The sequence below is a fragment of the Hippocampus bargibanti genome, linkage group LG02, assembly GCF_051943395.1.
Source record: "Hippocampus bargibanti isolate YZ-2025 linkage group LG02, ASM5194339v1, whole genome shotgun sequence".
Taxonomy (NCBI): Eukaryota; Metazoa; Chordata; class Actinopteri; order Syngnathiformes; family Syngnathidae; genus Hippocampus; species Hippocampus bargibanti.
In genome coordinates this window covers 20,385,001-20,401,709 of record NC_142735.1, presented here as the reverse complement: position 1 = coordinate 20,401,709, position 16,709 = coordinate 20,385,001, and the positions used below count along the sequence as shown (strand labels likewise).

Genomic DNA, 16,709 nt, shown 5'->3' with positions numbered 1-16,709 from the left:
TGAAATATGAGGGGAATAGATCATGATTGGTCATGAAATAAAAAAAATCAAAATTGAAACATATCGTGACCCAATTCTGAGATTCTATAAATGTTCCTATTGAAGAAATCAAGAAATTGCTTCAGCGAAAAATCTCTGTGTGTGGATTGTGTATGTATGTGTGTGTGTGTGTGTGTGTGTGTGTGTGTGTGTGTGTGTGTGTGTGTGTGTGTGTGTGTGTTAAAAAAGTTAAAAAAGCCAAACTAGTGCAGCACAGCTCAATCTCAGACACACAATCTTATGCTGACAACAACAGCCAACACACATACACACGCACATACACGCACACGCACACACACACACACACACACACACACACACACACACACACACACAGACACACACAAAATAAAGTGCATGACGAAGGAGCAAGTGTGAGTTGTCACGCTCGGCTGACGACACGACAGCCGTGACAGAGCGCAGACATCCAGGTCAGCTCGTCACAATTATCTCTTAAACTATCCCTGAGATAAAGATCAGATCCTGCTCCTCCTCAAAAGCGTTGCAAACATCAAACACTTTCCTTCATACACTCGTTAATGAGGTGCTCATGCGAAATTGCTGAAAGTTGGCCCAATTCGGCAGCGTGTCTGTCCAAAGGATCCAGTAGCGAGTTTGCGTCACTTCAATATTTTGTTGTTTTGTCGCTAGTGACTTTGAGTTAGCATGAAATTGCTCGTTAAAACACTGAAATGTTACGTTGGCAAAATTGCAACATGGAGAGAAAGTTTTAGCAAAACTAGCTGGGTGCCTAAGCGATTTACAAACTAACTTATACTGACAAAAATAAAACAAAGCAAGTTGTCAAAGTGTTCAGTGGCAAACCCCCGAGCCTGTAATCTATTCCTCCCCCCGTTGTGACTCGTTTTGCTAGTGAGAAACCTGTGACGTGTCTTCAACTGGGGAGCGTCCTATCGCAGAGGGAGTGGTGGTGGCTTCAATTGTCAGTGTCATAGTCATCATCATCATCAGAGTAAAATAAAAATAAAACAACAACAAGCAGTAAGGATAGCATGTGGCTACAAGCGATGTAGCCAGCTAGCATCGGAGGCGGCGGTGGGAATATCCTGCGAGCCGGGTGCATAAGAGGACTGGAGAAGGAACATGGGAAAAGAGGTGCAGGGGTGATCTCGAAAGATCAGACATTTTCACATTCATTTACCTTTGTTCCACACTGAAAGTTGAGAACAAGCACATGAAATGATTAAACAACGTTAGCATTAGCATTAGTCAATCAGGGATGTCATCGCTCTACAATTGAGATTTTCCGTCCAACCGCGCTCCTTATGGAGTATCATTGTTTCCTTTTAGCACCACAAGCTTGATTTAACCCTTTCATCCACCCTATAACCTAACAACACGATAAGGTTGAATTGGAATAACAGTGCGGGAACTTAACTTAAAGGACAATCGACGTCTCCGGACAAGTTGTGTCCATAATTTGTAAAATGGCTTCAAATGACTTCTACTGGGCGTATTCTAATAAGATTCCACAGCATATAGCTATATTTTACGTTTTAAGACTCGCGCTGAACATTCAGGAAGTCTTGTTTTTGAGTTGGTGACGAGTCCGTACGTGACGTCAGAAAAGGAGCGCCTCCTCACCATAGAAAAGATGCATTGTAGCGTCTTTCCATCACGTCAATGTATTTTGCTGTACTGTTTTTTGAAAACCATGTCTTACACCCAAAAGCCGCCAGCAGAGGGAGGCAAACTCCATGGAAGGAATATATCAGCCTGATGAAACGGGCTGATTCATTCCTCACCGGAGCTGGTCGCCATTTTGTGCCTCTTTTTTGTGAGAGATTGTCCCCCAATGTTGCCTCAAAATGGCCCAAATAAATTCTTTAATCGATTGCAAACATGTATGCTTTGCTCATCAGGACTATTTGAATAATATTCATAACTGGATGTGTAACAAGAAAGCATATTCTCCGAATCTGAAGCCATTGTTTTGATTCACAAGCAATGCAAGACGTCTTGGCGTGACGTCACGAAACGGGGGCGGGACTTTCTGGTCAATTTTTTGCAGATTTTGGACACTTTAAGTCATTTTTATTGGTGTTTTGCATTTAACTAAAATATCACACTGCATGTTTTGGGTATTTTAGATGCTATAAAACGTTTTTCTGGTGTCAGTTAAAAAACAAAAAAGTGACGTCGGTTGTCCTTTAAGGTAGAGCAACTCGATAGGCGAGGTTGATTAAAGATAGGCTCAAACGACCAACTGCGTTATCTGGAAATTTGAGTTAAGGTGGAAGAACACAATTTGGGTACAGGCTAAAGCTAGCGGCTATCCAACATCAGGTGCCATGTGTCATGCCATGGGGCTTCTTTGTAGTGTGTGTAAATGTGTCAATTTAAAAACGGCGACGATACCCCTGCTAAAGTCAAATGGATTCATCTCAAGTCACAGGCTGTGTTCGGAATCATCGATTCTACTGACTCGATGAAAGGGATTTATTGTGGAACAAGACAGCCCCCAATGTCATGTCAATGTCAACAAAAAAATCTGTGTAGTGATTCAGAGGCTGGAGATGATGAATGGGTGTATCCGGCATCATTCGCTCATTCATACCTCCTGATATGCTCCAAAATAATTTTTGATGCATTTTTAATTCAGAAGAACAGTTCAGTTGTATTTAACTTTTTATGCTGCTAGACCAAGTTGATTTTTCAGTTGTGATAAGCGTCCACCAACAACACTGACCAGCGATTTCGAACACAGCAATTATACATACAAACTTGTCACGATGACCACTTTTGATAAAATTTCCCTTTAGTGGTGACAGCAAAAGGTTTCGTGTGGGTGACCACTCCTACCTTTAAAGTTGGGTCTGATCCTGGCATCGTAGCCCGAAACCTTTCCCATCAGCTTGTCCAGGAACTCGGACGGCGGCATCGGCGAGGCAGCTTTTCGGGCTGCCGCTTCCTTGGATGCTGCCAGACTGTTCAACACAACACACAATGCAAATGGATTCATTAAAAAGGAAATTATTTTTTCATATTTGTGTTTTTAATCAGATTAATTCATTATGTTTTACTTTATTAAAAAAAACATATTGTACTGACCCGTTTGAAGATATTTATAATAAAAATAAAATTTTGACACACTTCTTGCTTCAATTGAATGGCTATCGTTCTGCTCCCTTTCATGTTCACCTTAGCCACCGAGGGCAGCATATTAAAGACACATAACTGAACAAAGCAAAAAAAAATTTGCAGAGGATAAAGAATATATGCCAGAGAGTAGTTTAATTTTTGTCTGTCTACATGCGTTGCCCACTCATTGTTTTTAAATGTAATGTGAATCATGTTATAATGGCAAATTGAATCAATTGAAATGGTTGAGAAACGTGGACAGGTTAATGAAATACAATCTGGTACAGAAATGTTTGTGAGTTACACAATAATATGTCAACACACACACCCCGACAAACACTGTTTGTATGTGTTTGCATGTGTCTGTGGGAAGGTTGTCCAGAAAAGCCTTGTAACAGCAATAATTAAAAGATGCTAATTGACACAACAAGCATGAGCAATTAATTAACATTGGACTCATTTACCTCCAATGTCAAAGTTGTTGAAACAAGAACCAAGAACAAACGTCGGCATGATAATGCGGTTCATTGTTAGTGCCACCCCCCGCCCCCAACAATATAAAACTTTTTTTTACAATAATGTAGTCTGGATACTGTACAGGGAAGTCCTGATTTTGCGTTGCGAAATTTCTGTGCACTACCACATTATGCCACAACATGTCGGGTGGCAGCAGTGAGCTGGAAAAAATAATATTTCTATTCACCCATCTTCACTGTCAATGTGAGCATGAAGTTATCAGGCTGTTGTTTGACAAACATTTTGGATTTTGGGCATCGGTTCCACAAATGGCATTTTGGTCATGCTCTCGACAAGTTCGAGCTCATTCAGTTTAGGCCTCATCATTGAATGGTGACAGTCCAGGGCGTAACTCCGCCCACTCCAGCTCAGATCAGCAGTCCTACACGTATGACTGCATCCTAAAGTCTTCCATTGGGAACATTCGGGTGCTTGCTGCTTGTCACTTGTGCTTGCCGCCAACATTCCAGAGATGGAAGTAAGCGCTCGATGACATCATGGATGGCGGCTGAGCCTGACCGCTAAATAAGAGCGCTGGCCGTGGCCCCGTCCAGCGAGGTCGGGACTGACCCGTAAATGGCCGAACCGAGAGGCGCTGCTAATTACATCAGAGCTTGGTTGAAATAGACCACCGGAACCATTTCTTTCGCTTGCTGGGAACCGCATTCGTTGCTTCCCAAGAAGCAGTTCAACAATTGATGATCAAAATAAATACATTTCATCATGAGTCACTTATTGATTACTGTTTTACTCTGAATTATTTCACAATAAACTGTATCTTCTGGATTCAAGAATTTGGTCCACTATCTGGTCGAGCGTTTTCCATGTGGCGGACAAGATAAATTTCAAAGGAGATTCTCCAATTTGCCGCTTTGGAATTACCGTGACATTTCACACAGTGTTGCATGTCCTGATAATTCTATTTAAATAGTATATTATTTGTGACAAGGGCAGTTGAGGCAGTAGAAAAGGTCATTTACTTCAGTCATCAATTACATTTCCATGAATTGATTTGCGATGAATGACTTTGAAGGTGACGGAACTGCTGATGCCATTTTTTACAACATACGCAAAAGTGGCCAACAGCGATTGAAAGATCAGCTTAAAAAGAACGTCTCTGAGATTTAGTTGGAGAACCAGAACACCTCAAGGGCTTAGGAAAATTATATTTTTATTTTGTTTTTCGGAAGCCTTCATATGTGCTGTATGAAATATCATGAAACAGGCCGGTAAACACATCTGCAGGCAGAATGGAGACGTTTCGGGAGAACGGGAAGCCTCGTAAGCCGAGGCCGCAGGCGTCGCACCCTGTTCTCTCGCCCTCGTGATCAAAGTTAGGCTTGTTGTGATTATTCCGGATCAATGGCGCCAACAAGAAACTTGCCGTGGATGCGCGTGTGTTTGAGCGCGCGTCTGTGTAATGTGCAGGCGGCGGGTGGTGAGTGGGAGGCCTGCGCTAAGGTCGGCCTGCAATCATTAGCGCTAAGTGTTGCTCATTATGTTCCTCTGAAGACCCCTCAACTCCTAATTGGCCTCATCTCGCCAAACAACACCCGTGATCCCCCCCCACCCTCACACTCCCCCTCAAGAGACACTCGCTCATCATGCTGGCCCCACATGACACTCAACCAGGCACACCAGAGCCAGCACTTCCGACAGAGCAGCGCAGTATCAGAAAAAGGGGGCCGATTAATCTCATCTCATCTCATCTCATCTCATCTCATTGTCCGTACCGCTTATTCCTCATTAGGGTCGCGGGGGTTGCTGGAGCCTATCTCAGCTGTCTTCGGGCACGAGGCAGGGGACACCCTGAATTGGTTGCCAGCCAATCGCAGGGCACACAAAGACATACAACAGTCACTCTCACACTCACACCTAGGGACAATTTTGGAGTTGTCAATCTGCCTGCCATGCATGTTTTTGGAGTGTGGGAGGAAACCGGAGGACCCGGAGAAAACCCACGCGGGTCCGGGGAGAACATGCAAACTCCACACAGGGAGGCCGGACCGGAACGCGAACCGGCGACCTCTGCACTGTGAAGCCGGTGTGCTAACCACTCGACTACCGGGCCGCCCCCAATTAATTTCATGATTATTTATTTTCAATTAATCAAGGGATCAGATAAAAATATATTTGGGAATTTCCATCCCTTCCACTGATCGAAATCAAAAATGATTTAAAATTGTCAGTAGTGCAGTAGTTTGGTCTGTAAGAGCCATTCCGGCATCAGGTCGCAACTTTATTTAAGAAGGCCAGACTTCCCTATCCCCAGCCAATTCTTCCAGCTCTTCCTGGCCGATCCTGAGGCGTTCCCAGGCCAGCTGGGTGACAGAGTCTCTCCAGCATGTTATGAGTCGTCCCCGGGTTCTTCTGTGGGAGGGACATTCTCGGAGGCATCCAGGAGGCATCCTAGAAATATACCCGTGCCACTTCATCTGGCTCCTCTCGATCTGCAGTAGACGCCTGCTTGACTCTAACTATGGAGACATTCCCAATTTACAGCAGCAAAATCATGCTCATCACTCCCAACCCAGCTCTCAATACAAGAAAATCCATTTCAATCTCACACCTCTTGCAAGGATAATCATGCTTAACACACCACGAGAAAAGACACCCTTCACACACTGCAGCACAGAACCATCACTGTCAACACTCAGCCCAGAAGATGACGATCGCTTTGAATGCATTAGAATCTAATGCATTAGATCATCATATTCAGCACACTTCACACCGCCAAATAATCACTATTTTTTTGTTTTCTAACTGACATCAGAAAAACGTTTTATAGCATCTAAAATAGTCAAAACACGCAGGCTGATATTTTTAGTCAAATGCAAAACACCAATAAAAATGACTGAAGTTGTCCCAAAACTACAGTAAAGTCTCGTTATATCGATATTCAATGGAGTCCGAAAAAATATCGATATAACCGGGACTATCGATATATCCGACCCTGTTTGCATGTAATTTTCTCCGTGCGTGCATAGAAATAGTATCGATATAACCGGGACTATCGATATATCCGATATCGATATAACGAGACTTTACTGTACTTCAAAATGACATCGGAAATGGCGAGTTTCAGAACTTTCTTGTTCGTGACGTCACGCCAGGACGTCTTGCCTTGCTCGAGAATCAAAACAATGGCTTCAGATTTGGAGAAGATGCTTTCTTGTTACTCATCCAGTTATGAATAACATTCACATAGTTCTGAAGAGGAAATCATACATGTTTGCAATTGATTAAAGAAGTCCTTCCGTATTATTTTGAGGCGTCTGGACTCGAATGTATATCCCAGAAAATGCACAAGATGGCGCCCAAGCTCCGTTGGAAATGGGCTGATTTGTCTGATGGGAATTTGTGTCAACTAGTATCAAATAGTAGTCTTGGTGCAACACACAACGATTCACCATCGCGTTATGTATGTGTTTTCCTTCTAATTTCGCCATCAACACGGATAAACCCAAGATGCATTGTGTGTCACTTTCTCGGTCAGGGGCGTTCCTGACGTGACGTCACGTCAGGAATCGTCACCAACACGAAAACAAGACTTCCTGAATAGTCAGCGAGAGTCTTAAAACGTAAAATATCGCTATATGTGGAGGAATCTTTGTAAAATACGCTCAGTAGAAGTCATTTGAAGTGATTTTACAAATTATGGACACAATTTATGTCGGTCGGCGTCAGTTGTCCTTTAAACACCACGTCATATACCACTCAATAAATCATTCCAACACCTAACAGAATAATCACTCCTACTATTGGATAATTGTTCCTAACTCACTGCACACCATTAGATAAACACCCATTCCACAGACCAGACAAACCCCACATCGAAGGATAACGACCTATAACCCCTGGGAAATAAATTTAAATACACCCCATAATATTGATTAACCATTAGTAACAGCCAACACACCACGTGACAATAACATCTGATGTGCTGAATTTAATCAATCCATTCATCTTCTACTGCGGGGGCAACGACTTTTGGCAGAGAAGCCCAGACTATCTTCCCTACAGCAACTCCTTCCAGCACTTCTTAAAGTGCTCCCAGGCCAACCGGGAGACATAGTCTTTCCAGCGTGTCCCGTGTCGTCCTTGTGTCTCCCTGTTTGACCCATCTCCACAACAGGGAGGCATCCAGAACGCATTGTAATCATATGCCCAAGCCACTTCATCTAGCTTCTTTCGATGTGAAGGAGCTCTACTCTGATCATCTCCCGCATGACCGAGCTTCTGACCTTAACTATGAGGCACTGGCTACTTGCGACCATCGGTGAGGGTGGGAACGTGGATCAACCGGTAAATCGAGAACTTTCGCCCTTTGGCTCAGCTCATTCTTCACCACAACAGACCGATACAAAGTCCGCATCACAGCCGACGCTGCTCTAATCCGCATGTCGTTCTCCGGCTCCATCCTGACCTCCCTCGTAAACAAGAACACAAAGACACTTAGAACTCCTTCTCTTGGGCAAAGATCCGCTTCCCCAACCCAAAGAGCACACTCCATTCGCATGCATTTATTCAATGTTTTGGTCATAAAATGATTCATTTATTCCTTGCAAGCAAGTCTTTTAATGTGATGTCGGTGGCAGGAACGGCGTCTCGTGGCACAATGAAAAAAAACGTACAACCGAGTGCGATCCTGAAGCAGCAGCTTTTTTTTATTGGGCTCAAGGGCCACGTTGGTTTACAGCAATGCGGCACAACCAAACATGCAGGGAAAAAAAAAACCACGACCATTTCATCAAGTACATCAACTGCAAATGAACACACATTTGCCTGAAGGACGTATGGAAAAAAAACCTCACAACTGAGGGGAATAACTGAAAGGACACACCGCAAACATAAAAATCAGTGACCAATATTCAGTGTGGATGAAAATAATCAGTTGCAAATTGGCATTTTTATGTTTATTATGTCTATCAAAGTCATTATAAGTGCCTTGCACGCTGGGTCCGAGAGGATAGTAATGTCATCTGTGCTGCATGTCATGCATATTAGCTGATTTGACAATAAAGCTGACTTTGATAGAAATTTTAAGCTTTTCGGGGTTACGAATCATTATGATAGGTGCACGAAAGTGTTAAAATGATTATATAATCCTGGGCAGTGCCATGTGACTGTTTTCATACAGTCACATCACTTTGACTTATTGCATGCTGTCGCATAGAAAAAATTGGCACTGTTTATATATGGACCTGCTTCCCGGTTGATTTGAAAAGAAAAACACTGTGCGGCACCTCCAGCTATTTAAATAAATCAGAACCCCCCCCCCCCCCTCCCTAAATAAATTGATAAATATATAAAACACATTCAAGTATTATCCGGTGAATAAGGCGCACCCAAAAGCCTTGATTTTCTTCAAAAGATGACCCCGTCCGTGCCTTATATGTGAAGTAATATTGAGCCACAACAGGTCGCGCAATTCCTGTCAGCAGCTACCAATTCCATATCACCCTGTAGAAGGCGTGTATAACCCCACCCTCTACCTTAGCCGCTTATAATGTGGTGCGCCTTATATTTGGAAAACATTTATATGTTTACGTTTCATATTTGGAAAACATTTGTCATTCATTGAAGGTGCACCTTATAGTCCGGTGCATCTTACATATGGAACATTTTTGAAAATACACCATTCATGACATGGTAACTTAGGAATTAGTTCTTTTTTTCTGAGGATTTCTTACGCTGAATTGAATGTTTATGTAGTCCTAATACTCTGTTGGTCCTGCAATTTGAGTGAAAATGACAAAAAAACCTGGTACTGGAGTGGACACATTTTTGCACATTGTCTGGCAGTGAATGAGTTAATGAATAACTCGTTTTCAAATTTGAAGTAAAAAAATAATGACGGTTATTGTCCTTTACATGGGACAATTTGAAATGTTGGGTCGTTCTTTAGCAAGCATCATGGATTTTTTTATTTGTTTTTGCAAATACAATGATGTGGTGGGCCAGATTGGGCCCCCGAGCCTTGACTTTGACACTGTGATTTAGCGTAAATCTATGTATTGTCATTTGAAAACAGGTAGCGGAGACTGGCACATGCAGAAAAGGGACCAACTGAAACGCTTTGTGTCTAAAAGCTCAGTGGTTTTCGTCCCGTTCGAAAAAAACAAAACAAAAACATACAACGTTAACAATCCCAGAACCAAACAAAACTAAGAAAAAACAGTCATTTACAAAAACAAAAGCAGATCAAGAGTATGAAAAAAAAATGGTCAAAAAAATGTGGTCAATAAGAACCAGGAATAAACCTTTTCAAAACAAGCATTCATTTTAGACACCACCCTGTAATTCTGTATACTTCCCATGTACTTCCTCTACCTGATTGTCTCCTCTAATGAACCTTTAAAATAGCTCAGTGGATTCCAACAGAAATGTCTCGCTCTTCGGAACATGAAGTTAGCACAAATCTCTCCTCGCACTGTGTGGAGAAAAGAGAATTCAAGACTCATCTCACCGTCCTGTAAAACCCACTTCATATAGAAGTCAGGTATCCTGCCATGCTTTTTATCGAACGCTCAAATCCATGCTTAAAGGTCAGACGCTGCACTTTAAGTCCCGATCAAGCTAGCAAGCACGCTAATGATGGGCACAACCGTTCGTCCAAAGCAGCCATTGATCGCCAATCAATCAGCGGCCACTGATCAACATGTTTCCGCCTGCGGGGGTAGCTCAGTGGCAAAACCGCTTTCAGGCGCAAGCTAGCAGGAGAGTTTGTTCAGTTCCGGTCTGTATACACACACCCAAAGGCGTTCAACAACAGCATACAAGATACATTTGAGCGGCGGGCTACATAGCTGTCAACGTATACGTTTTACCCATATTTTATGTTTTTTTTTAATTATTTAAAATAATGTACTGCGTACTACAACTTTTATACGGGCAAAAACTAATTGTGAACTGATCCTACAAGGACCATTTTGGTTCAAATCCAGTTCATCTCAACTGCTGGTAGCCAACGACAATGCTGCCGCCGATTGCTACGATTGTCTCAGCAAACTGTTACTATTCTCACAGCAAATCCTCAATCATACCTTTTTTTTTTAATCGCTGCATATGGTCGGATTGATAAAAGCATAACATGCACAAGCGCAGTAAAGGTGGCGTTATTGTTTTTCATTTCAAGTAACGTGCGTACGGCGTACTACAACTTTTATACGGGAATTGTAATCATTTATAAGGGCAGCTGTTAGCCAAGGTTGACAGGCCTGGGGCTACATCACCGGTGTCAAAATCAAGAAACAAGGGCCAGATGTGGGCCGCCACATCATCTTGGGTGACAACAACGAAGCATATCCCAGTGTTTCCACTTGATGGTTTTTGCTTTGAAGTTTTTCATTTGGCAGAAAACCAAAAGTGAAATTATTCTCAACATTGTAATATATATCACATTTTCACCAAACCCTTTCTTCGCAGTAGTTGAACATCAATCATTAAAGGCGCATTCATCAGGTCCGCCATCCGTGGGCCGATCAATATTCAGTAATAGGCGGGTGCATTGGTGCAATGCGCGATGGTATCAATGAAACAACATTCAAGACGGGGAGCTGAGGTGGCGATATCCCGACAGCATTTCATTGACTAAACGCCACGTTACGAATGCCAGGGGCACCAAGATGGTGGGGCCCAGTGAGTGATGTGGGTGGCATCACTAAATGAAGCTAACCCGTTAGCCTATCTGCGTGTTAAGTGAATCATCATGAATGTTATGAATATTTTCACCATTGGCATGTTTTGAATCGCTTGAGGTTAAAAAAAAATGTAATATGAACAAAAGATTCGAAGCAATTTCGCTGCGGATGAACGTGCATGTGAGTGCTGAATATACGTGCAGAATTAATCATGTTGGCGCGGCGCAATAAAGTAGGAAGGAGCCAGGAGGCCCCTGACAACATTTGCATACAACAAAAACATGCATTTATATTCCTTCACGGGATTCAATAAGAGAGCATAACAATCAACACAATGTGATTGGTCCCCTGTCGAACAACTCAGTGTGGCGAGAACACTCTGGCCCCTCCCCGCTCTCAGGCAGCCAATCACGTGTTGATTAATGTGGACAAGCGAATGAATGCAAGGAAAAAGCCAAATGGAAATGGCTTGGCGACCTGTACATGTCGCTCTCTTTTGTGGCCTGACTCTGACATTCATGTGTCCCTTAAAGGACAACCGACGTCTCCAGACAAGTTGTGTCCATAATTTGTAAAATGGCTTCAAATGACTTCTACTGAGCGTATTTTACAAAGATTCCACCGCATAGAGCTATATTTTATGTTTTAAGACTCGCGCTGAATATTCAGGAAGTCTTGTTTTTGAGTTAGTGACGAGTCCGTCCGTACGTGACGTCACTGAAGGAACGCCCCTGACCGAAAAAAAAGGACACATTGTAGCAGTCCTTCCATCATGTCAATGCTTGTTTGGGCTGAAAACCTCGTGTTGTGTCAGAAGAGGGCGTCCAAACTCCATATAAGGAATTTATCAGCCTGTGGAAACGGGCTGATTAATTCCTCACAGGAGGTTGGTCGCCATTTTCTGCCTCTTTTTGGGTGAGACATTTCCCTCCCAATGTTGCCTCAAATTTCACGGAATAAATTCTTTAATCGATTGCAAACATGTATCCTCTTCAGAACTATTTGAATCATATTCATAACTGGATGTGTAACAAGAAAGCATATTCTCCGAATCTGAAGCCATTGTTTTGATTCTCCAGCAATGCAAGACGTCTTGGCGTGACGTCACGAACTGGGGGCGGGACTTTCTGAAAATGCCCAATAAAGTAAATTCTTGCAATTTTGAATTTGCCAACTTAAAAAACTCCGTACACTGCAATATTTACAAAATATATAAAATGTTACATCCTTTTTTTCCTTTTCCAAATTCAAAAAAGTGACGCCAGAGGCCGCCAAAAAAAAAGAGGCCGCCAGGCCTCCAATGTAGCGTCCCAGAAAATGCACAAGATGGCGCCCAAGCTCTGTTGGAAATGGGCTGATTTGTCTGCTGGAAATTTGTGTCAAATAAAATCAAATAGTAGTCTTGGTTCAACACACAAGGATTCACCATTGCGTTATTTATGTGTTTTCCTTCTAATTTCGCCATCAACACAGATCAACACAAAGTTTTCAGACCAAACAAAGTACCCAAAATGCATTGTGTCACTTTCTCGGTCAGGGGTGTTCCTGACGTGATGTCACGTCAGGAATCGTCACCAACTCGAAAACAAGACTTCCTCAATGGTCAGCGCGAGTCTTAAAACGTAGAATATAGCTATATGCTGTGGAATATTTGTAAAATATGCTCAGTAGAAGTCATTTGAAGTGATTTTACAAATTATGGACACAACTTGTCCGGAGGCGTCGGTTGTCCTTTAAATATTTTTTTCTCAGATAATTTCTTTTCAAGGTGACAAGAAAGAAGGGAGAAGTTGATTCTTTTTTAAGGCATAAAATCATGTTAATTACCAAAACAGTGGAATGATCAATCTCTGGTATTGGTGATAATTAAATTTCCCTTTTTTCCTTTGCCAACAACACAAAACGGACTTTTTTTTCATTCCTGATTTTTCTTTTACAGTTTTCACAACACAAAACGTCACTCCGGCGTCCATTGGCGCAGTGGATGATGGCACAGGACGATGACTAGGCCAGTGGCGACCATGAAAATAACGCATCTCTGAGCGGGAGAAGAATGACTGTATGCAACCACAAACCAACCAAACCAAAACTAAAAATAACTGGTCACCACCCAAAATGATTGGTCGCCAGTCAGTTTTAGATCGCTTGCAGATACATGATGGAATGGTCGTAAATCAACGTCAAACCACGCGGACAGAAAAAGCAAACAGGTCATCAATCAACCAAGCAGTCACTCATATAGCCAAACAGATTGGTTGCCAGTTCTTCCCGTCGACAAAAATAATTTCCTTGCGTTCCACGACGTGACATGAGATTGGAACACCAAAAAGCTTGACACTGCGATGCGGACCTGCCGCCCACTTTTTCACTATACTGCCTTTATGAAATGGAAAATGGTTATAATCACGCCCAAATGAGGACTCCCATTGGGTGAGACAACCACCTGCGCAAGCCTTCCTGGAGCGGGCACCCTCAGCCGCACGCCTGTGCCACCCTCCACCCCAAAAAGGGACACACATTCTCATATGCAATCATTTTGATTGAGGCGATCACACTGATCATCCTTACCTGAAGAAGACGAGCGTCTCCCATAAGTAGATGCTGAGCGCGGTCACCCGGCACATTTTGGAGAGTCTCGTTTAGATTTGGGGGGAGGGGGGTCAACTGTGGAAAGGGAAAGGGGGGGGGGGTACTGTGCCAGTCGGAATCTTCCCTTCAGGAAGAGGAGGGCGTTGGGGGCGCAGGTGTGGGGACCTCCAAGGTGACTTGGGAATCAGGGGGAAGTCGGGATGGGGGAGTGAAGGGGTTGTCCGTCAGATCTCAGCGGCCATGCGATCACACCTGTGTCCTTTCCGGGAAAAGGGAGGTATGGGGAGGGGAGGTGATGTGGTAAGTCCTGGTTGGGGCTCCAGAGTGGGATGGGACCAAAAGGACCAAGAGGAGGAGGTAGAGGAATTCCACCTGCTTACAGATCCTCACGGCTGGCGCGAAAATGAGCCATATTCCTTTGCGGGGTGGGGGGTCTCGCAAAGTGTTAATCCAAGTGGGAGTGAGTGAATCCCCCCCGCTGCCCCCTCACAGTGAGGATGAGGATGCCGCTGGTCCTCGGCGCCGTGCACACGCTCAGGGGCGCGCGCGGTCGTCAGCCATGGTGTGTTGACGCACCGGCGGACGCTCCCATGCGCGCCGCGTCTGCCGCTCCGTGTCGGGTCCGACGCCACTTGCGACGCCGCCACCAACGAGATCAAGTTGAGTGGAAAGGAGCGCGGCGCCGTGCGCGTCAATCGTCACGTCAGGAGGGACGCCACGGCCGCGTGTGACGCTCGTGCTGCAGTCATTTAGCAAACTAAGCGCCAGATCCGCCCCCCTCTTAAGACACGCCTACCACCAAATCTGTTGGCGCGCTGGCCGAGAATTCTCGTCGCTCATTGGCTGAGATTAACGTTTGTCAACCCAACTCAAACATTTTGGAGACGACGCTCAATTGATATGATGAAGAGGAAGTTAGAGTACAGTGACGTCATGAGACCGCGCGGTGACACAGTGGGACAAACTCAATTTCCGTGATGTTCAGAAACAAAAACAAAAAGGAATGTCTTTAATTATACTTTGCTCTTTCATTTTCTTGTCCAAAGTGAACAAGTGTCGACAAACGGGTCAAACAAAACTCAGTTTGGTGAAACAGCTTTAAAAAAACTGTTTTTATTCTATGATGTAAAATTGATACACAATATATTTGATCACTGCCCATGAATAGATCAATGTTTGTATAAAATTTAAAAAAAAGATAATTTACAATATAGCCACGAATAAATAAACACATTAACTCACTACTTTAACAGAAGAAAATGGTCAAATGAAAGGCTGCAACAATTTTTTTCCAATTGAGTATTGTAAAATAGGACAGCATTTTAAACTGAATGAGCCGAAAATGCTGTTGATAAACTGCTGATGATGAGTTTACTGGTCCGGTCTGTAAAATCAATTCGAAAATGGCCCCCAAACAAGTTTGCTTTTCCAATGTAAAAGTAAAAGTTTGCAAATGTTTTATTTCGGAAAAAAGAAGAAAGCTGAACCATCTGCTTTCACAACGGATGACATGTGGACACTTTGAAGATAAGCGACATCTCTAAATGAAAAATCAATTTTCGCAATCGTTGTGTATTAAGTAAGTAATTAATTCTCGCTGCTCTAAAAGAAACAATCTTCTCTGCAACCTTTGTGAAGTATTTTTACAAACATAATTGTCCTGCGTGCTTATGAAGCAACAAAGTCGGATTTCTGCTGTCGCGCGAGAGTCTAATTAGCGAGTAATGGAATTAATGTTGTTACGTCGTTTGAATGACGGGGGACACTCGGGTCGGGCGTCTCCACACAATTCCCAGGAAGCCTATGGATGAACATTGAGCACAGTGTTGAATATTTCAAGTGTAATGCGTCCATTAAAGCTGCTCGTGTAAATGTGGTTGCTATTTATAGTCACAAAAGTGTTTCCCAACATCTGCGCAGGAAATTACACCGAGTGTTTCGTGTACATGATTGCGACCAGCCATATCTCCAAAGTCAAACCCAATCCATTCGGGGATGCTACTGGAGTTGCAATAACTCCAAAATAATTTCTGATTTCTCCGGTCCTTCATGAAAACTGATTCTCTTCACATTTCATCAAACTGAGACATTTTTGTCATTAATTAAATTAACACACTTTTACGGTCGTGGTTTGGTCATAAAATCTGCAAAAAATGGATCGTTGTTTTCCAAAGTAAAAGCAAAAGAAAAGTCTGCAGTCACGCAGGAATGCAAACATGGAGACAATTGACTCTTGAGAGGCTAAAATTGGGACAATTTGAAATTAAACAAGATCTGTACAATGATGAAAAGAGTTGCTCATTAATATGACACATTTAATCAATGTTGCACATGTTAAGGTACTTCAATACCTTAATTGCGGCATTGTAACGGGAATTAGTGCTTACGTACAAATCCACAGAAATCATATTGTGAAAAAATATATAAATAAAATAAGAAGATATGTTGGCATGGTGAGGCTCATCAATCATTATAAAATCGCAATTATCACACTCACTGTTTTTAAAACGACATTTAATACTTGTAGCGGCAACTTCGCGCTACTTCAAACACATAAAGGACAACCGACACCATTTTTTTTTCCTAACTGACTAAAATACCCAAAACATGCAGGCTGATATTTTTAGTCAAATGCAAAACACCAATAAAAATGAGTTAAAGTGTCCCAAAACTGCCACAAAAGAGCTCGAAACTGGGGAGATCCAGAAAGTCCCGCCCCCTTGTTCGTGACGTCACTATGGGTCACACACTGCTTTGCTCCAGAATCAAAACAATGGCTTCAGAGAGTTCAGATTCAGAGAAGATGCTTTCTTGTTACTC

The 16,709-nt window shown here is 43.0% G+C and overlaps 1 protein-coding gene across 2 annotated transcripts in view; it reads right to left on the bottom strand.

Moving 5' to 3' along the window:
• glra1 (glycine receptor, alpha 1) overlaps nucleotides 1-14,617 on the bottom strand; it is a 57,312-nt gene extending 42,695 nt beyond the window's left edge. Inside the window, exons 1-3 of one of the 2 annotated variants that reach the window (XM_088989888.1) lie at nucleotides 13,869-14,617; nucleotides 2,863-2,987; nucleotides 1,202-1,213 (exon numbers count right to left, since the gene is read on the bottom strand). In XM_088989888.1, coding sequence (XP_088846014.1) covers nucleotides 1,202-1,213; nucleotides 2,863-2,987; nucleotides 13,869-13,924 — 193 coding nt within the window. In that variant the 5' untranslated portion in view covers nucleotides 13,925-14,617. The remainder of the gene's footprint in view (nucleotides 1-1,201; nucleotides 1,214-2,862; nucleotides 2,988-13,868) is intronic. The other variant, XM_088989889.1, reaches the window with a different exon arrangement.
• Between the last annotated feature and the right edge of the window lie 2,092 nt (nucleotides 14,618-16,709).